This window comes from Pteronotus mesoamericanus, unplaced genomic scaffold (assembly GCF_021234165.1).
Source record: "Pteronotus mesoamericanus isolate MK-2021 breed Mesoamerican mustached bat unplaced genomic scaffold, CSHL_Meso_final contig_502, whole genome shotgun sequence".
In the NCBI taxonomy this organism is placed as follows: domain Eukaryota; kingdom Metazoa; phylum Chordata; class Mammalia; order Chiroptera; family Mormoopidae; genus Pteronotus; species Pteronotus mesoamericanus.
Window position 1 is genome coordinate 909,782 of NW_026555187.1, and position 19,971 is coordinate 929,752.

The 19,971-nt window shown below is 55.4% G+C and overlaps 1 protein-coding gene across 3 annotated transcripts; it reads right to left on the reverse strand.

The window, feature by feature from the left end:
* Positions 1 to 483: 483 nt before the first annotated feature.
* Positions 484 to 19,467, reverse strand: CHERP (calcium homeostasis endoplasmic reticulum protein). 3 transcript variants are annotated; one of them, XM_054578850.1, is made up of 17 exons: positions 19,396 to 19,467; positions 18,915 to 19,088; positions 14,932 to 15,116; positions 13,692 to 13,829; positions 13,258 to 13,409; positions 11,557 to 11,668; positions 11,376 to 11,465; positions 9,849 to 10,101; positions 8,908 to 9,083; positions 7,385 to 7,820; positions 5,713 to 5,951; positions 4,624 to 4,757; positions 3,402 to 3,488; positions 2,835 to 2,984; positions 2,625 to 2,741; positions 2,045 to 2,088; positions 484 to 1,804 (listed from the first exon to the last, which is right to left on the reverse strand). In XM_054578850.1, the coding sequence occupies exons 1-17, from the start codon at positions 19,418 to 19,420 to the stop codon at positions 1,611 to 1,613; spliced, it is 2,706 nt and encodes a 901-aa protein (XP_054434825.1). In that variant the 5' UTR covers positions 19,421 to 19,467; the 3' UTR covers positions 484 to 1,610. The 3 variants fall into 3 exon arrangements, with proteins under 3 accessions (XP_054434825.1, XP_054434824.1, XP_054434823.1); XM_054578849.1 differs by having other exon boundaries at positions 2,045 to 2,139; XM_054578848.1 differs by having other exon boundaries at positions 2,045 to 2,139; positions 11,557 to 11,701.
* Positions 19,468 to 19,971: the final 504 nt, after the last annotated feature.

Below are 19,971 nucleotides of genomic sequence, written 5' to 3' on the forward strand. Positions count from 1 at the left end.
CATCAGTGTCCAGGGGACATTCAGTGTGTGTGGGGGGATGGCAGGTGGCACCCAGGACTCACCTGAGTGGAATCCCACCTGCAGCCTTTTCTAGCTGAGTAGTTGACCCTTCCCAGACCCCACCTCCTCAGTGTGAGCGGCACCCAAAAGGACAGACCACAGACGAGTAGAAATGGAACCCAGGGGGAGCTCATGGGAAGACACAGGATGCCAGCTTGTGGGGCTCCGTGGAACGGCTCCACCTGGCCAGGTGCTGGCTTCCTAAGGACAAAAAGTCCCATTCACTAATGAGGACACGGCCAGGGGTCCACGCTGAGGACCCTGGTGTGAGACGCCAGGCAGAGCTTTTGACCCAAACCTAGAGTGCAAATTCACACTCACACTTCTTCCCTACTGAGGCTGAGCACACTCCTGAGGCCAACACACGGAGAAAAAGGTATTTATGAAAAAGTCTTTATTTGAAGGCAAAACAGTAAAACCCACAAGAAATTGTTAACAGCAAGTATTTATGCTTTATCCTGAATCAGATGCGTTTAAACAATACACAGCTACAGGAAACCTAGAACAAAATCAAATATTTTATCACATCAGGTTGAAAAGTTGGAGAGGATTTTGCATCTTATTGAAAAGAATTTTTCAAAAGTGTTTCTGTACAAATAAACGGCACTGCACCCTGCTGCCTGAAGACACCAAGTACAGCCGATCCTGGCGCAGTCACCTAGTGGCTCCCTCCGGGCCTCACCTCCTTGCGATTGGAGGGGGGTGGGTAGGAGAAGGAAGTGACAGAGCAGGAGGCGTGTCCGGTCTGAGTGGGCTATCGCACGCAAGTGCTGGTGTGGGTTCCTTTAAGTGAAAAACACAAGCAGACACTAAGGTCACAGGTCCTCCATGGGCATCACTCTGTGACCTGAAGATGCCTCAGATCCGTCTCCTTAGATCCTTTTGTTTCTGGAGATAATAGCAAATACCTAACATTAAAAAAAAAAAAAAAAATCAACTAAACTAAGGGCCAGTATGTCTTGGAGGAATCAAGTTTCAAATTATCTCACTGGGGATCATCTTAGGTCAATTTTTTTTTTAAACTAAACCATTTGGAGTAAAAATGAAAACCCTGTTTAAATTTGCAAATCAAGGTTTTGTTTTTCCATTTTTAAAGAATGAGCAGTACTGGCGCCTGGCCTGCCACGCCCCTGGTCTGGGTGGCCAGCGTGCTCGCGCAGGGTGTCCTCCGCTCGTGCCTGCTGACGTTAAGTGGAGACTCACATCTGGCAGCAGAGATGTGAAACATCCATTCCCTCAGGTGTCAGAAATTCTTGTCCAGGGGAGAGGGGCTCACATTTCTTGCTTCACTGTCCAGGCAATGAGTTCAGGGTGTCTTCTCATGTGAATCTTACTTTTACATTAGAGCTGGTTTGCAGGCGGGGCCTGTGCCTCCCTGCAGTCGAGCACGACACTGATCACTAGGCATGCTGTGGTTGTCTTTCTCTTCTGTCGCTCCGCAAAGACGGAGGCGGTGTAAGAACCGAGCTGTCCCTACCATCTTCCACAGCTAGTAAGCCAGGAAGGTCCCAGTGGCCAGGCTGCCAGCGGCTGGTGGCTCCTCACCGTTCCTACTTGCACTCGTCCCTGGCCTTCATGCGGGCGATGAAGGAGTAGCTCTTGTTCCTGCGGTAGTTCTCGTAGGGGTCATCCAGGGCCACGCCCACACCCTTGTACTGGTCCCACTTATCCCGCACGTCCCCCCCCTTGATGGGGTCCTGGATCCCTTGCTCTTTCACGCCGAGGCCGCCAGATCCACTCCAGCCTTAGGAAGAAAGAGGGGTGAGTGGTTACAACCCACAAAAACTGTAATCTGGCGCCTTTCCCCTGACACAAAAGTAAACTGGAATGCGCTTGGGGAAGTAACATGCATAAATGCTGTTTACAAATACGAAGCTGATAAAAGGACGAAAGAACGCCCAGCTGGCCCGTTTCCGAAGACACGGTGGTGAGTTGGAACGTCCTCTGACTCCATCTCCCCGACCCTGAGAGCCCAGAACCTTACCCATTTTCACCAGCATCTGATGTCCTTTGTTCTCTTCCCCAAGCCTGGAGTCAGGTATAGGAGGTGCTGAATTAGAACCCAGACCAGCTGAAGAACTAAAATTAAGACAGGTTACGTCTTTTAAAAAAGAGCTGGTACATTTATTGGAATGAAGACTCTTAGAATATTACAGGGTATGTGGCTTATATGAACGGTCACAGCGTAGGATGGACACACACGCTTGTGTCTCTACCACTCTTCTTCATCCTCTTCGCCAGCCGGGTGAGGGGCTCCCTAAGATGACGGCTCCTGCCCCCCACTGTGCAGCAAGGGTGGGTCACGCCAAACCCTAAAACGGTTAGAAACACAGCCCGGCCACTGCCTCAGGCTTTACAACGTGACCACAAAAAGGTAAGACCACAGTGTGAGATGAGGAGGTGCCAATGTCATCGCATTAGTGCTTGGGTGTCCCTGAGGCGCTGTCCCAGCACGGGCCACTGCAAGCCATGTCTTCTAATGACACATTTCAACATTCACAGCAAAGCCTCAGAGGTTCCAGTGCTACCAGCAGGTCACTGGACAGTTAAGACAGAAATCTTACGGCGGAGTGGGGCTCCTGGACCGCGACCGACGTCTCCTCCCCGGGGAGTATGACTTGGACCTGGAGCGGGAGCGGGACCTCGAGCGGCTTCTTGAGGAGCGGGACCGGCTACGGCTCCTGTTGGGGAAGAGAAGGGGGAGCCCTGTGGGTCAGCCTGGAGGCAACACAGAAGCCTCAGGCCCAAAACCCACAGAGGTGGTACCTGCCTACCTGGAGCGGGAACGGGAGTAGGAGCGGGAACGGGAGCAGGAACGTGACCGTGACCTCGAGTATGAGCCAGACGACTTGGAGGACCTCGAGTTGGAGCGAGAGGAGGAACGCCCGCGGCTTTTGGATCGGCTCCGAGACCGTGAGGGTCCGCTGCAGGAAGAGGCTGCTGAGCTGGAGCTGGCACCTCCCGGCTCCCTCAGAGGCTGAGACTGCCGCCCCCACCCGACTTTGGGAAGACCCGAAGGGTATGTGTCGGGGTAAGGACACGCCATTAACACCAGGGTGTTGTGTTCCTAAACAGCTTGGTGAATACAGGCCATAACCACCTTTCCTTGTGCTGGTGTTTTCAGTTTAACTCAGATTTGTGGGAACTGCTCCTGCCTAGCGCCTTTATCCTACGGGTCAGACCCCGGACCCAGGAGGAGGCTGGGGTGATGCCATGTATTTGGGCATGCTATGACACGTTAGGATGTGACAGGACAGTATATCTGGTACACTCTAAGCCAATTCATGACAAGATGCAGCCAGGGAGGCGATGCCTCCGCAAGTCAGCAGTAATGCCCTTACCTGTTCCTCTTCTCCTGGCCTTTCCGCCGTCGGGCCCGCATTTTCGCTCGGAAGAACTCATAGAGGCCGTTTTGCTCCCAGCCTTCGCTGTAAGACAGGCAATCCCCATGCAACCATGCCAGCCTCCCCGCGCCCCCCAACAAGCCTTCAGGTGTGCAGCCCCCTGCCTCTTTCAGGGTGCTGAGCATGTGCCCCCACAGACAGCACTTGGGTCATTGCCAAGGCACCCTTTCTCAGATAAGGAAGCAGGCTGAGGTCAGACACCTGCCGGGAAGTGGAGAGACTGGGCTGTAAGCTGGCTCCACCCTGCTCCCTGCCTTTCGGAACTGCTGTATCAGGACAGAGGTGAGGGGAGTTTAGGGCCTGTGGTCATATTGTAACTGGGGACCAGGGGCTCTGACTCATAGATGGGCACACCTGCACCTGGCACAGGACAGGAAGCAATTTCAGCTGGGCTGGCAAAACGGCCCCTGGGGGTGGGTATCCTGAAAGGGATCCGTGACAACACTTGGGTGTGCAGCAGTGAGCCTCCTCTGAAATGTGCCACATCTGCGGTAAGAGCTTATTCTACTGTGTAGATCACAAAAAGAAAAGCCTTTCTTTCCAATTTTTTAAAAAATTTATTTGAGCAAAACATCCGTTTTCTGTTCCACTTGCTTATGCACTCATTGGTTAATTCTTATAAGTGCCGTAACCAGGGACTGAACCCATAACCTTGGCCTATCAGGATGACGCTCTAACCAACCAAGTTACCCAGTCAGGGCTAGAAAAGCCTTTCATCAAGGGCCACTATGTAGCCCTAGCTGGTATGGCTCAGTTGGGTTGAGCGTCATCCCACAAAGCAAAAGGTCGCCCGTTCGATTCCTGGTCAGGACACAAGCCCGAGTTGCTGGCAAGGACGCCGGTTAGAGTCCATGTGACAGACAGCTGATCAAGGCCCCCCCCCAAAGAAATAAATGGAGCCTTAAAAAAAAGGGGGGGTGGTGTCACTGTGTGACATACATGAGGCACAGCCATGGGAGAAATGGACCCTCTAACTTGAACTGGCAATTTCTTAGAGATACCACACTCCTCACCTGCACCTCACACCACGCTGGGCAGGAGGCATGGCTGGTAAGAGTCTTTCTTGTGAAGCCAACTTAGGGGAAGATAGGCTGGGAGGTGGGACAGAGACTCCCCTCCTATCACCGGCCCCACTGCTGGGTCTCCCCAAGCCCCGTACCTGTTCCTGGGCCTGTCGTGGGAAGGAGGGCTGTAAAAGGCCTCCACAGCCGCCAGCAGCCTCTCGCTGGGGGGCATGGGGGGTGGAAGGCGGATGTCTTTAGGGTCCAAAGGCTTGTACTCGTGATCTTCGAGCTACAGTGGAGAACACAGTTGTCACTGCACCTTGCCGGAGTCCCCATCAGGCCCACCCACAGGGCTGCAGGCACAGGGGGCAGGAGACAGGGCCCAGGTTTGGTGTTCAGGTTGCCTTGGGCACCGGAGTGCTCATCCTGCCCGTAGTGGAAGGCCCATCCTCTCGTGAGGCTTCAGCCACATCCTAAATAGGGTGGTTGAGCGCTCCCCCTTGAGGCTGATAAAAGCCACAGACTTCTCCAGAAAACATACACAGAAAATGTGACCTCAGGCGAAGGAGGTGGAGAGAGCCCCTGGTTCATTCAGACAAGCTGGGAATCCCAGATGCCCTATCTGCAAATGCCACCCTGTGCTGCCAACTTCCTACCCCGCGCTCCGTCACCTCCCCTGCAGGCCCTCCCACAATCAGGGCAGCTTTAGCGGACCCAGGAGCCCCTTCTCAGGAATGAGCTCATGCGTTCGCCCCTTTGCCTCTACCTCTCTCTGCACTCTAGTGGACTCTTCTCTACTTCTAACCTGTGGTGGCTCAGAGGGCACGAGAAGGAGCAGTGACACGCCTCTGCAGACTCCTGAGCTCCCCGAAGGCACACCTCAGAGGCTGCCCCTTTCCTGAAAAGACCCTGTGCCATCGGCCGCTGGACAAAGTGGCTTCCAAGGGCCAGTACTGAGGACCCGTGCCTCACGCCCAACCTAGCCTGCTCCCAGTGGCGCCAAACTCGCAGCACTGGGAGGAAGGTGCAGAGGGAGCAAGGGGACGTGGGCCACGCTGGCTCAGGCGCATTGTCACTAGCTTGGTCAAGTTCAGTGGGGAGTGGGAAATAAGCACAGAAGTAGCCTGGGAAGTACCACTTTGAAGCCTATGGGAAATGGGCTCTGCCTGTGAACTTTTCACATGGAGACAGAGGCACAGGCTGGAGCATGTGCAGCTAAGCCTGGCACTCACCACAGACCTTACCTTCACAAGGGGGGCCATCAGCCCGGCGGGGAGGTCAAAGTAGGGAACGTTGGGGACCAGACTGGGATCATCGTGGTTGATATGGGGAGGGCCCTGTCGCCGCATGTGGGGGGGCTGTCCGTTGAAGCCATGGGGAGGAGGGCCAAAGTCGGGGTGCTGGGGGCCCCCCCAGGGGGGGTGCTCGTTGATCCCAGGATGTGGCATGCGGTGGCCAGGGTGGTGGTGAGGGGGTCCCATCTCTGCAAAATAAAAACTTGTCTCAGGCTTGCAGGGAAGTTAGGAGCTGGGCGGTGCCAAGGGCTTAGGCGTCATCTCCTAGGTGACAAGTGACAGCAGAAAGGGGCTCTGAGAGAGGCAACGATGCCAACACCCACTTTCTGGGGTGCCCCATCTGGCACCCTCTCCCCTACTGCTTCAGTCACTGCTCAGGCAATGCAGCACGAGATGGGGGAGGCTCGGCTCAGCGGGGCCTGTCCTGTGCCCACAGCAGCACCTGACGGACCCCGCAGGTAAAGGGACCACAGGGAAAGCACAGAACCTTCAACCAGCAACGTCACAGGCCGAAATGCATCTCCCACCCAATTCCCACCAGTCCTAACCCTCAGTACCTCAGAATGTGACTACATTTGGAGACGGAACCTTTAGAGAGGTAATTAAAGTCATATGGATGGGCCCCGACCCAATATGACTTAGAAGAAATTAGGGTACAGACAGATAGGGACTACCATGTGAGGACACCGGGAGAAGGCGGCAGTCTACAAACCCAGGAGAGAGGCGCCAGGAGAAACTACCTCTACCTCCTGACTGGAAAACAGTAAACACCTGTTGCTGGAGCCACCCAGTCTGTGGGACTCTGGTCATGCCATTCCAGGACATTAACCCAAGCAAAAAAAGTGCTAAGTGATCTGTGAGCTGAATTTATAACCAAGGATGGATTTAAAAATAAAGGTAAAGGCACTCGGGCCTGCTGGCACAGTTGGTTAGAGCATCCTCCAGATACACCAAGGCTGTGGGTTTGATCTTCGGCCAGGGCACACACAAGAACCAACCAGTGAGTGCATGAAGTGGAAGAACAAACGGATGCCTCTCTCCCCCTTCCATTCTCTAAAATCAACAAATTAAAAACAAATTTAAATAATGGTAGAAGCAGTAATACAGTAGGAATGAAATTATTTTAAAAAGAAAAAGTTAAGAAAAATAAGGATTCTTTGGAAAAAACCAATAAAGTGGAGAAGCTGATAAAAACTGAGACAAGAACAGGGGAGCAACCCCATGACAGCAGTGGGGCCCTGGCCCCTGCGCCTGCTGCCGCTGTGCGCACTCAGCGGTTACTTTGCCTTCCGGAGTCTGTGCTCCCTTCTCTGCGGGACAGAGACGGTGCCCTATTCCTGGGAGTGTAGGGAGAGGGACCAGGGTGTTCCATCTCCACAGATTGGTGTGTGGTTGTTGCTGACACCTGAGTGGCCAGCCTGTTCTCCTCTGTCATCACATGACTCTGATGTGACCTAGACTCAAGGCACATCAGGTCCACACCGAGGACTGGGGGCAGTGCCATCAGCCTGCTCAGAAGGCAGAGATCTGTTATTTAGGGGCAGGCAACCTGGACTCCTCCAGGAACCAGGGGCAAGAGAGGGCTGTGTCTACTGGACCTCCGAACGGGCAGAGCACTCACCGGCGGGGAAGTCCCCCTGGGGGTAGTCAAAGCGGTGAGGATAAGGTGGCCGCTCGAAGGGGTGCCTCGGGGGGAAGTCATCCTGCATGAAGCGGGGTGGGAAGCGGTTGAAGTTGTGGGGGTGTGGCGGCTGGTTGAACTGCGGGTGCTGCTGATGGGGTGGGAAGGGCCCGCGGAAGTGTGGTGGCCGCTGCATGCGGAAGGGTGGCTCTCGCTGGCCGCCACCCCAGGGAGGCTGCTCGTGCTGGCTATTCCAGGGGCCCTCGAACTGGCTATTCCAGTTAGGGTCTGGCTGGCTGTTCCAGGGTGCGTCACGCTGGCCGTTCCAGCCTGGATCCCCGCGCTGCTCACCCCACATGCCCTCGTGGCTGTTGTTCCAAGGCGGGCAGTGGGGCGGCCCGCCCTGGTGATGCGGGTAGGGGGGCTGCTCAGGAGGCTGCAAGACAAAGAGCAGATGTAAGCCGCTCAGGAGGCTCGCCTGGCACCCCGCGCCCATCTGGCCTCCACAGGCCCGGGGCTGCATGCTGCCGGCCCACTGGGTGCTGCCTCGTTCACCGGCACTGCAGCGGATGCTGCAGTACTGGCCCCAACACTGGCCCCTCATGTCCGCGCAGATAACTCGCCTCCCAACTGCTGCACCCACATTTTGGCTGAGAATCTCTTTTGGGTCAGCATACAGGCCCCGTGAACAGGGGCTCTGGACACCTCCTACCCCTCGGCGGACAGTGCAGAGGTGCCCCTCCCCACCACGTCCAGAGCGTGTGGAGTGACTGAACTCCAGGGGCCCATGGTGGCCACCTACCCTGAAGACACCCCCTTTTATTATGTCCCCTCTACCCTGCACTGTCTTCTCTCCTGGGTCATCTCTCATATCAACTATTGCCTTCAAACCCTGCCTCAGTGTCTGCTCCTGGGTCCACCCCAGGAACACATTTCTGTAGGCTGAACACAACGTGAGCTCCGATCTCACCCTGCTGCTGCTCTGGAGACTTAAAACTGGACTACAACCCAACCTCAGAGCCAGGGAGGGATGTGTCCGGATGAGGCCGACCATCCCTAGGGTCATGGCTGGTTAGCTCCAGTGACCACCACCACCAGGAGGCAGACCCAGGCCACCATACCCCCAGGAAGCCAGGAAACCAGATTTTAAATATGGCAACTATTTAAAAATGTGTAAGATACCACGTGGGCAGGCTGGCCAAGGGCTTTGCCAGGCCATGGCTGACAGTGGACCGCCAAACCAGGGCAGAACCTCAGTGAGGTGACCCTGTTCTTGGGAGCCTCCCAGCCATGCTTTGGTGGATGAGATGACCCATGTCCTGGCCTATCCTTATACAAGCACCATATTCTTTCCTGGGTAACAAGATATGGACACTCTGCTAGTTGAACCAGTCAAAAAAGGGAAGGAAAGGGAATGCCCTCTTGTACTTAACTGTGGGGACTTTCTCAGCACTCACAGAAAAATGGGGACATGTTACTGAGAACCCCACATGATCAAAGTGCTAGAGAAGGAGAAGAAATACCTGCTGTTGACCCCAAGGAGCAACGGGGTGAGGTTGGTCAAACCAGGGGGGTTTGTTAGGCGGAATCTGGTCGTGGGGCCCAGGGCCCCGGGGGCCACTGGCTGCAGGGTCCTGGACCCCTCCTGAGGCGTCGTAATCAGAGGAGCCGGGCATTTGGATGGGAGGCTTGTTGTCATCTGGAGCCAGGCAAGAAGGCAGTTAGCAGAGGCCCCCGCAGCAATAGGCACCACCCCAAACAGGCTTCAGCAAACACCCAGGGATCCCAGGCTGGGCTTTATTTCCCAATAAATCCTTGCTTCATGACCCCACCAAAAACCAACCACCCCCTGGAAGGCAGCAGAAGAGGCAACCAAGTTGATGGTTTTACGTGACAGTGACAGTGCGTGCCCACACACGAACACATGCTTCTTTTCTGAAAGCTTTAAAGTACCTTAGTTCTGCCATGTCGATTTTAGTTTGCTGAAGAATTTTTATCACTGAATTTTATTAACTTTTCTGCATCTAGTTGAAAGATTATTTCCACTCATTTGATCTTTTATTAGATTTTTTTAAAAGTGTTAAAACATCCCTATAACCATATTTTAATGTATTTTAAAAATACTTGGCTTGATTTCGTTGGCTAAGATTGTTTAAGATTTCCGCATCTTTATTTAGAAGTGACACTGTATTATATTTTAATTCTTGCTCTGGCCCTGCCCATCTGGTGAGAAAGTTATCCTGGTCTTGGAGAATGATTTGGGCAATTCTCTCTCTCCCTATTCTCTGGGACTGTTTAGACAGAAGAGTTGTAAAAGTTTTGTTACATTTAAATGTGAAATCTCCTAGCTTGGAGCTTTACATTGATTAGAATCTGGCCTGTAACTGCACAACCAGAGCCCTTCTGGAGGGAGGCTGCTTTCTGGAGCTGGTCCCCGAGGGCGGGTGCAGAAGGGGCCACGTACCAGGCTGGGTGGTTGGTGGGATGGCTGGGGTGGGTGTGGGGGCTGGCGGTGGGGCCGGCGGTGGTGGCGTGGCCTTGACTTCGGCTTCCATTTGTGGCATCTGGATCTGCTGCTGCTGCTGTTGCTGCTGCTGCTGCTGCTGGGCCAGGCTGTTGACAAACTCCTCGTGCTGCGTCTTGAGGGTCTGTATCTGCTGCTGGAAGGCCAGCTGCACCGGCTGGACAACCGAGGAGTACTCATTGATGAGCGTTGCCTGGCAGAGAGAGAAGGGCAGCTGGTACTCAGTGTTCAAGCCCCAGGGCTCACCCCTTCTGGAACAGCATGGGAACAAGTGCTGGGAAGGCACTGGGAAGTCAGGGTGCTGCCATGGGCAGTGAGGCAGGCAGGTCACTGTCACGTAAAACCATCAACTTGGTCTTGACAACCAGAGCATCTGAATCTAGCTAAAGCCTTGGTGGCACGCAGTGCTGTTTCGTTTTCCCTGACAATGGAACCCAGCAATGACAGCTGTGCCCTAGGTGGCCACAAAGACTAAACACGTGTGGGTGACAAACATTCTGGGACATGCTCATGGGCTGTGCTTACTCCTTGCCTGGTTTTGAACAAGTCATCGACTCCCTCAGCCTCAATTTTTCTCTTCTGCAGAATGGGACAACACTGAAACCAACTTCTGAGGACTACAGGGGTACGTCAATGACTAACACACAGAAAGAGACTAGTCAGCAGGGGCTCAGTGAATGCAAGCTACTATTATGAATTTGGGAGGAAAAAAGCAGCTGGCCTAGCTGTTGTATAGTGGTCCATTTTAACAAGTCCATTTTTATTAGAGAAAGTATGAAGTGCACTTCCCTCGTTTGTTTCTGAGCATGAGAGCCTATCCCCTCTGAGGAGGAAGGTGTTTAAAGCCATCGCTGAGGGAAGCAGCCTGCACCCAGCTCCTGACGTTCAGCCAGGCCTTCTGGCCTGAGAGAAGGGATGTGAGCCGTGCCTTTTATTCCAGCAGCTGTGTATGGGGCAGTGAAGCTGGTGCCATGGCAGAAGGGACCAAGAAGACCCTCCCCGCCCTGTGCCCATCTTCTAGGCAAAGGCAGACACATGAATGAGGTGCACAGGTTGCACAACGTGGTGGCCGCCGCAGCCTAGACTGCACCAGGGACTCCTCATGCCCCCACCGTGTGAATGTGCGCCTGGAGGACCAGCACAAACAGGCTGACGGCACCCTGAGAGCAGGGCCTAAACTGGGAACTGGGCCCCAAGCACACCAGCGAGACTCACCTGGGAGGGTTTGCCCCTCACTGCACATGGGACAGGGCCTGCCCCAAGGCTGTTGCTCAGCCCCCAGCCCCCAATGCTTACCAGAGGCACACCTGGGATCCCAAGTTAGAAAATGCCACCTGGGCTCTGAGGTCACCATTCTACTGGTTGTTTCCAGCCCAGGTTAGACAGGTGAGCCCCTGACTTCTGGACACTGCTAGGATGGCATCCACCTTGGCCCCGGGGTGTGGTTTGAGAGGTAACAGCACTCACCTGGTACTGGCCGAGCCCCAGGGCTGGGCTCTGCAACTGCTGGATGATGGAGTCGTCAAAGTAGCCATTCTTCTCCCATAGCTGCAGGAGCTAGATGTGGACAGGACACGACGTCATGCCACGGAGAAACCACCTGACCAACCCCTGCGTGCGCCGCCCCCCTCCAGGCTGCACCACATACCCGGGCAATCTTTTGCTGCTTGTCCTCCTCCACGGCCAAGAAGCTGGTGCAGTAGATGGGCACCACAACCTTCTGCAGGGCGGCCAGCAGCTCCCTGGCCTGCTTGCGCTGGCTGTGAGGGAGAGACCTTCCGCGCATCAGGGCCCTGGGGCGGGACCCGGCCACGCGCCCGTTACCATCGCGGCTCCAGCCACAGCGCCCTCTGCCTTCTCAGGGAACGGGCCCCCAACCCAGCTGGGACGAGGGCTGGGCTTCCCACAAGACCTGTGCTGGCACTTGGGCCCGATCAACAGACAGCAGCAGGAGGAGGGAAAAAGAAAATCACAGGCTGGGGACATTCAGAGCAAAGCCTGTCATCCCGGTCCCCTTGTTAGTAAAACACTCCCTCTCTCCTGGGGTGGCACGGCAATGGACAGGAACAGGGCCTATGAGAGCCCCGCTCTCCCCGAAAGACAAGCCAGGGCTGCATGGGCTCAGGGACTTGTCTACATGGCTTTGCTGAGCCCTGTCATCCCCTGTGCACAAAAATTCCCCAAATGTGGTCCCCACATTTCAGGAGGCAGGAGTGTGCCAGCTGTGCCCCACATTGGGGACTTGAGGCTGGCAAGGCTAGGCAGCCTGCCCTCACGTTCTTCAGGGGGTTCTCTGAGCATAAATAGGAGTGGAAACCCTGGTGGCTGTACGCTGAGGTGGCACGGGGCTCCCAGCATGGTGAGAACAGAGCCCAGATGGCATATCTGCTGCTTCCCGGGGAGGACGCGAGGCAGATGGCGAGTGGCTGAAACCCCTCCCAACACCGAGCTCACCAGAGGGAGCTCACAGACAGGACGGAGTGCCTGGGGTCAGGGGAGGGAGAGCAGTCCAGGTGGGAGGACAGGTAGGACAGGGCTGTCTCTGCAGAGCTTCCCTGGAGTCAGAAGAGCGGTGGGTAAAGCAGGAAGGCAGGGAAGGTTCCAGGCGGCTGCCTAGTTCCCCACGCCAGGGAACTAAGGGAACGACAATGTAGGCAGTGGCTGAGGGTGGCGTGGGGAGGGCGGGCACCCGGGATGCACATGCAGCAGAAGACAGGGCAAGGCAAAGGACCAACGGGGCCAGGTCAGTCTCTGCCGCCCTCACGGGCACTAGCCCTTCAGCTGGCCAAGCTCAAAGCCTAATGTGGCGGCCATGGATCAGCCTCACCAGCACCGTTCCCTTCTGCCTGCCTCCTCCCGGGGCCTGCCTTGGCTCAGGCATCTGGTTCCTTAAGTTAACCTTTGTTGTAAGGCCCCAAGGAGGTGCAGATGTAAACACCGGCCGGGCCTGGGGAGGGCTCCGGGGGTGGAGGACTGGCCTCAGTGGTGTGGGACGGTCAGCAAGGGGAACCTGGCATGAAGGGCCCTGAAGCAGGGCAGTTAGGTGACTGGGGATGTGTATGTGTATCACTGAGGGGGAGTTGGTAGCCAACGGAGAAATGATGAAAGACACTAAAAGATGCCCCAAGAGAGCAAGGAGCGAAGGAACGGTGGTCCTAGGTGAGGAGTGGGGTCTGGGAATGGGCTGAGGCGCACATGTGTGTATGGGTGGGGTTTATGGTATAGACTGATCCTCCCCTTGGGTCTCTGGACAAGTGACCTCCGTCCTGGGACAGGCCAAGCTACTGAGTGAAGAGCAGCGGCCGTGAGAGGGCCGGAAGGAGGCGAGCTGGGCCTGAGGGGCCCTTACCAGTGGTGCAGCACATCATTGATCAGGTAGATGAGGTGCAGCCGCAGCTCAAAGTGTGCCCCATCAGCTGTGATGCGGTTCCGGAGGTGGCCCGCCATCAGCTCACAATGTGGAGGGGACTTAGCGTTGCTGAACATCCAGTTCTTCCCAGCCTGCAAAAGCCAGAGCAATGGGTAAGCAGAGCTGGGCTCCCCCAGCCAGAGTGTGGGCAGGTACCCGAGGAGGTCAGGGCACAGCTGAGGGTGTGGTGTCCAAGGGCTTGGCTGCACGCTACAGCCTCTGCCTCCTTCCACCTCCCTCTTGGAGGTGCTCAAGAGGGAAGGGCAGTAGTAGACAGGGCACCCCTACAGCAGCCCAAGCCCAGGCAGGCTTTGGTGGCCTCCCGCCTGTCAGGAGCACCAGGTTCGGGGAGCACGGAGCCCACCAGTCCTCACCGAGATGGCGTCTTTGGTGCACGTGTCAATGATGGGCTGCAGCAGGTTGTCAAACTCATTCATGTCTAGCTGGGTCTCCTCCAGGAGCTTCTGCATCTGCTGCTCCACCGCATGGGCCACAGCTGCAGTCACCTGCTCCTGGGAGGCCAGGTGGGACCAAGACTGCCCATCAGTGCCCCCCCCCACAGCACCAGGAGGTCCTGTCCCTCAGGTCTGCATCATCAGACCCACACGGGGGGGCAGTTACAGCCATGGCAGGCAGAGCGGACAGAGGTAGAACAAGACAAGACACAGACAATGTCCACCCCCCACCCTCCAGGTAACAGATGGAATGCTTAAGACCCAGAAGAACAAGGAACCTCTGTAGGCCAATTCGACACAAAAAGTAGAGTGAGCAACAATGTGGACACAGTTATAGAGGAGACATGTAAGCGGTCCCTAGTCAGGAGAAAGGAGAGCAACCTCACTAGCAACCAGGGAATTGGAAATTAAAACAGGACGCCAGAGGTTCGCCCATCAGATGGGCAGACGGAGAAACCACTGAGATCTAGCACTGCTGTGGGGACAGGTGGTCTGCTCAGGGCTGGCCGAGGCCAGAGCGCCCGGCCTATGAGCAGCTCCATCGAGGATCTGAGGGTGCGTGACCTGGCATTTTTAATAGTCAGCAATATGACAGTAACCTTAAATCTAATAATAAAACTGGGGCTGCTGATTCAGATGTCTTATTTTTTATCTATCTCATTTTCTGGGTGATTCATCCCACTGTATTTGGCCAAAGTATCGCAACTGATGGATCGGGACAGAAGGGTCCTTCCCCCAACAGCTTGGAGTGACCTGGCTAGCAAGAACTGGTGCCAATGGCACCAGAGACCAGCTGGCACTCACAATTTCTAATGTGCAGTCCCAATCAGAAGTGACCACCCCAGCACACAGCTCCTGTGATGATTTTACTGGAATAAGAAACAAGCTCTGTCCAGAGGCAGGGGTTGGGCTAAACAGGCCATGGGAGGTAGAAGCACCGGGGTGACGCACAAAGCACTGGGAGCACTGTGCTCAGGGTCGACGCTCTGTAATGAGTCCTCCTGCGAGCTACTGTGAGTCCCAACGTGCAGATGCAAAAGCTTAGGCACAGGGGCAAGCTCCAGAATCTCAGCTTAGGACTAAGAGGGGAAAGGGGATGGCCCGAGGGCACCCGACTCAGGGCTGGTGCAGCGAGAAGGAAGAGGAGCAAGCCCCATACCTGTCTGAGGGCCAGCAGGTGCTGCTCCTGCTGCTGCAGGTTCCACTGGCTCTGCTGGATGAGCTCATCCATGGACGGGGCTCCCTGGGCAGGCGGGATGGGTGCAGCAGGGGCTAGCGGGGGCTGTGTGAGGGGTGGCAGGGCCGCGGCCGGCTCCAGCTCTGGAGTCTGCTGCTTGCAGATGACTGGCAGGACAGGAGAAAAGGCGGTCTTGTGAGAAAGTGGCTTAGGTGTCCCCCTGGCTGCTTCTTAGGCAGCTCTAGGCTGTAGGAGCTCCCTTCCTTCCACTTACCGTCCACAAAAGAACTTACGTGTTGTGCTACAGCCACAGAGCCCACCCCTGCCACCCCGACCAGAGTCTGCCAGGCTCCCCTCACTCTCAACCTGGCCCTCCCGCACCGCCCACATTACCCCAGAGCCCAGACCCAGCCCCTTTCCTGGGTCCCAACCACCACCTTTGTACCAGTCCTCCCCTCGGAGACCTCAGTTCTGTAACCATGCCACTCCTGCCAACACAACCTGTCTCGCCCAGCGTCCTCTGACACAGACCGGGCCTGAGCCCACCCCACTCCACCCTCTTCACCTCACCTAGGCCTGAACTGATGCTAAACCACAGCCCTGCCCCAAAGGGTGTCTCTCCTAGTCCCCCAGCTTCCTTTACCACCACCCCCTAATCTACTCTGCAACTTCAGGACATCAAAGCCACCTGACATCTGGCCAGCAAGCCCAAAAACCTGTGGTCCCACAGAAGGAGCAGGCCAGCACCCCCAAGCACATGCTGTGGCCCACCACCCCCAAGCCCTAGCTTTCCTGATCCTGACTCTGTTTGTTTGGGGAAAGGGACTCCTCAGTACTTTGGAGTCAACCAGATTCAGCGAGTATGGGATGCCCATCCCGCTGGCAGGAGTCTGGGTCAGGTAGGTGCGCGCCCCAAACCTGGCCAGATGAGAAGGGACAGAGATTTGGATGGTGGGGTTTCTGATGTGAAGGGTCGCTGGACAAAACGGCCTCCCCATGAGTCGTGGGGCCTGGTCTGAACGTGACCATGCACTGTGGAGCCCTCCTTGAATCCCACCTGAAGGGGACCTGGCCTTCGGACCAAGACAGGCAAATGGGGTGGAAGGGGTGCCCAGGCCCATCACAGGGCACCCAGTCCCTTCTTGGGCTTGACTGAGCCTTCCGGGGTTTGCACCCGAGAACGCCCTCTGGGACACCCTCCTCCACCCTCCTGAAGACACTTCTTCAGCAAATCTGTTCTCTCGCTCTCATTTCTCCATTTTCTCCCTCTTTACTGACTCCTCCCAGGCAGCACCTAAACACACCTGTTTTGTCTTTAAAAAAAACTCTCCCTTAATTCCATGTTCCCCTGAACAATTTTATAGATCCTGCTGCAGTTCATATCTTTCTCTCAGCCCAGGGCAAGTCTGGCTCTGCCCATCTATCCCCAACCCTATCCCCATGGCCCCTGTCTCTTTCTCTCCAACCGTTAAATGCTGGGATGCCAGGGCTGTCTTCTCTCCCAAGTCCCCAGGGGACTCTGACATGTTCCTGTGGCTGCAATTACAATCTGCACACCATGATTCCTAAATCTATCATGTCCATCCTGGATTCCTGGGCCTTGGACCTAATTACAGCTTGAACAGCCCACAGCTTTCCACGGACACGTTTCCTCTTCCTCCACCCCTACCAGGCCCTACACCTGGCCTCTGTGGCTGGCACTGCTATGCCCACCCAAGCCAGAAGCCTGCAAGGCACATTCCCTCCTCCTTCCCTTGCACCTCACACTAACAAGTCAGCCTGTGCTGCCAAGTCAGCATCCCAGATCACCCAGTTGTCTGTCTGTGTCCCTGCTGTCACTGCCATAACTCTGCTGTCACCCACATCGCCCTTGAAACTGGTCTCCCTGCATTCAGTCCTGCCCCCTCTGCCTCATCTCCACATGGCAACTACAGTGCTGCTGCTTGAAGTGTGATCTGAAGATCGGTCACATGCTGTCACGACTAAACCAATACAGAAATGATAGGGAAGCATTTGGGGCTTTTGTAATAACTTGACATTTCATGGCTCACATTTTTAGTGTATTTTGCAAAGGTGTACTTTCTACAACAGAATGGAAATTTAAAAGAACAAAAAAATTGGTACTTCACTAAAGTTTGCAAAACATCATTCTAATATAGTCCCATGGCTCAGTCTGTACAGTGGCTAACCCTGCTCTAGAACACAGACCTGAAACCAAACCCTCAAGAGACCTCCAAGGATCCCAGGAGAATTCCTAAGTTCTTGGCAAGCCAGCTCTCCTTACTCTGCATCCTCACTGCGGGCCACTCTAAGAAGCCCTCCTTCTCTGAGCTTCAGCTTATGGCCCCTCCACTCCCCCGCCCCTCCTAAGGCGCTTTCCTCTGCCTTAACACTATTCTCTCCTTGGTCTCCATCTGGTCTGATACATTCTTTAATCCCAGCTAGATACTGTTACCTGCAGGGAGCACTTCATGAGTCCCAATTTTCCCGTTAGAAGCACATTACCCTTCCTGGGTTATGGCGCTAAGTCCCAAGCAGCCCTGGATTTCTGACCCTGCAGGGTTGGGTGAGCAGGCTCCCCTGGCAAAGGAAGCAGGTCTCATCCCCTGGTCAGGCCAGCCAAAGTATGTCTTCCCATGCCGGGTTATGCAAGCAATATCCACCTGGAGCCCCAGCTCATGAATTCAACCCCTTAAACCCACCTGCCCCTTAACCCCAGTCCCTAAGACTCAACCCACTGACCTAATTCAGACCTTACCATCAAATGCCCCTTTCACTCCCCTGCCGGCCTCACTGATCCTAGCCTCCACTCCTGCTCCCTCCAGCCTTGCCATGATAGCCACACAGACCTGACTCAGCTCTCCTTTGTTTCAAACTCTCTCGTGACTTCACACAGTCTGTAGAAGGGGTTTTAAACTTGGTTTGCCAGGGGAAAGGAGCAATTGCTCCAGAAACAGGTGAACACATACAAAATTTTGCCTACAATTTCAGGAAGCTGATCTTCTTCACTCCCATCTCAAACATAACTAGGCAGAGGAACCTCTGAACTAAGGGAGAAAACTGAAACATTCCCCTGGCATTTCCACTCCAGATCAAATGCTTCCTCCTCCACACATGTTCTAGGCTCCAGCCATGCTGGGCCTCTCATGGCTTTTCCTAACAGACACCTAAACACACCAGGCTTGTTTACACCACTGCACCTTTGCAGTTTCCTACAAATTCTTTATTGAACACCTACTATCTGGTATGTATTAGGGCACAACACTAGCCCAAAACAAGGCTGCTGCTTGTAATACAGGGAATATTTGGTTTTCAATGCTCATTCACTAGGCAATCCCCTATTCATTCAAACAATGTATTTAGAAGCTAGATTTTTGCTACTAAATACAGATGTAGTACCTTACCACCTGGTGGCTATTTATTACTCAAACGCCAGCTGTGATTTCTAACACCATCTTAAATTCTTTGAGGGCAGGACCAGAATCCTGATGCCCAACGCAGTGAACGTCAATAAACATCTGCCAACAATTACAACCCAGAGAAACAATTCTTTTTGATTTGTACTGCAAACAACTGAAATGCACAAAAACCTTGCTGCACCCAGGAAGAGCCCACAAAGGAGGCTGGACTTAAAAAGAGTCCCAGTCCAGCCTCTATCACGCCCTTCATGGAAAACACTGAAGCAGTTACTCTGCTTCTGCTGACCTCGGTCATTACATCTGCACAACAGAAAAATCCCTGATCCTGAGCCCAGAGAAAGATCGATAATCTCGTTCTCCATTACACTCGGACTCAGGAACCGCTCACTGCAAGCCTGGAAACAGCGGATGGGATCATGAAGGCCGAGCGGCCCCGTTTTCAGAGAAAGAGCATGCGACCCAAAAGAAGGCGGTTTGTGGCAGAGCCGCACTGGAATCAGAGAAAGGAATCGCTCGAGGGTGCTGCCAGAGGTGGAGAGGACTCACGCTGCTGCTGTTCGAGCGCCAGCTTGCACTTGTAGTAACTGTAGAACTCGCCTCCGAACAGAAACGAGAATTTCGGGTTGTCCTTCTGCTTCTCCATAGTCATCTTCTCAAACTCGGGCCCGTTGCGAGCCACAAACTGGGCGAGCTTGTCGATGACATTTCGAAGCTCCTGGTCTATAGAACGGAGAAAAAGCCACGCGGGGCGTCAACGAGGACCGCCCAAATCCGGGGGCCCGGGCGTACTAGCCCTGTCCGCCAGGTCGGGGTCCCTAGGGGTGGGCCCCACAGAGGCCGCCCTTGTACGGGTCCTGATAGGGGCCACAAGCGCGCCGGGAATGCGAGGACCCGCGGGAGAGGCCGCAGGGAACCCGAGAGGCCGAGCCCCGCCCCCTCCTAGGCCCGGGGACCCCGGGAGGCGGGGTACGCCAACAGGGCATTCGGGGGGCAGAGAAACGGTCTCTAAACACGGGCTGGGCCTCACCGTCGGGTGGCAGCGGCATCTCCATGGCTCCTGCCGCCAAGAACGACCTCCGGCGCCTCTCGATCCCCCACCAGCGCCGTCTGCAGAAGCCGGCCGGAAGTGGCGCGAGGGAGCCGTTTACGGCGGGCCTCGTGAGCTGCTTCCTCCCGCCACTTACGGCCGTCGCCGGGAAACTCCGGAAGTGAGGGCAGGAGGCGGGCGGGAAGAAGCCGCGCGGAGCCAAGCACGCGGGAGGGGCTAGCGATGCGCAGGCGCAGAGGCCTTCCTGCACATGCGCAGAGTGGCCTGTCGCCCGCCGCCCCGAAACGCCTGAAACTGTCTGGGCGGCCGTTATTTCTGGCCGGGGCTCTTCCCCTCCCCACGTTGCAGCCCTGGTGGGCCGCGTTCTCCGCCGTGCTAGTGGACTGTGGAGTTCTTGCCTGAATTAGGGCCTGCGTTTCATTCTCCGGGGGAGCTGCAGTAAGCAGACCGCGACGTGAGGTGAGTCCGAGAGGCTCCCAGGCCAGCCCCGTGGAAGAAGCAGTATCCGGAGGCGCCAGGCTTGGCGAGGATCGAACTGGGGTTAGTGAGGTGTCA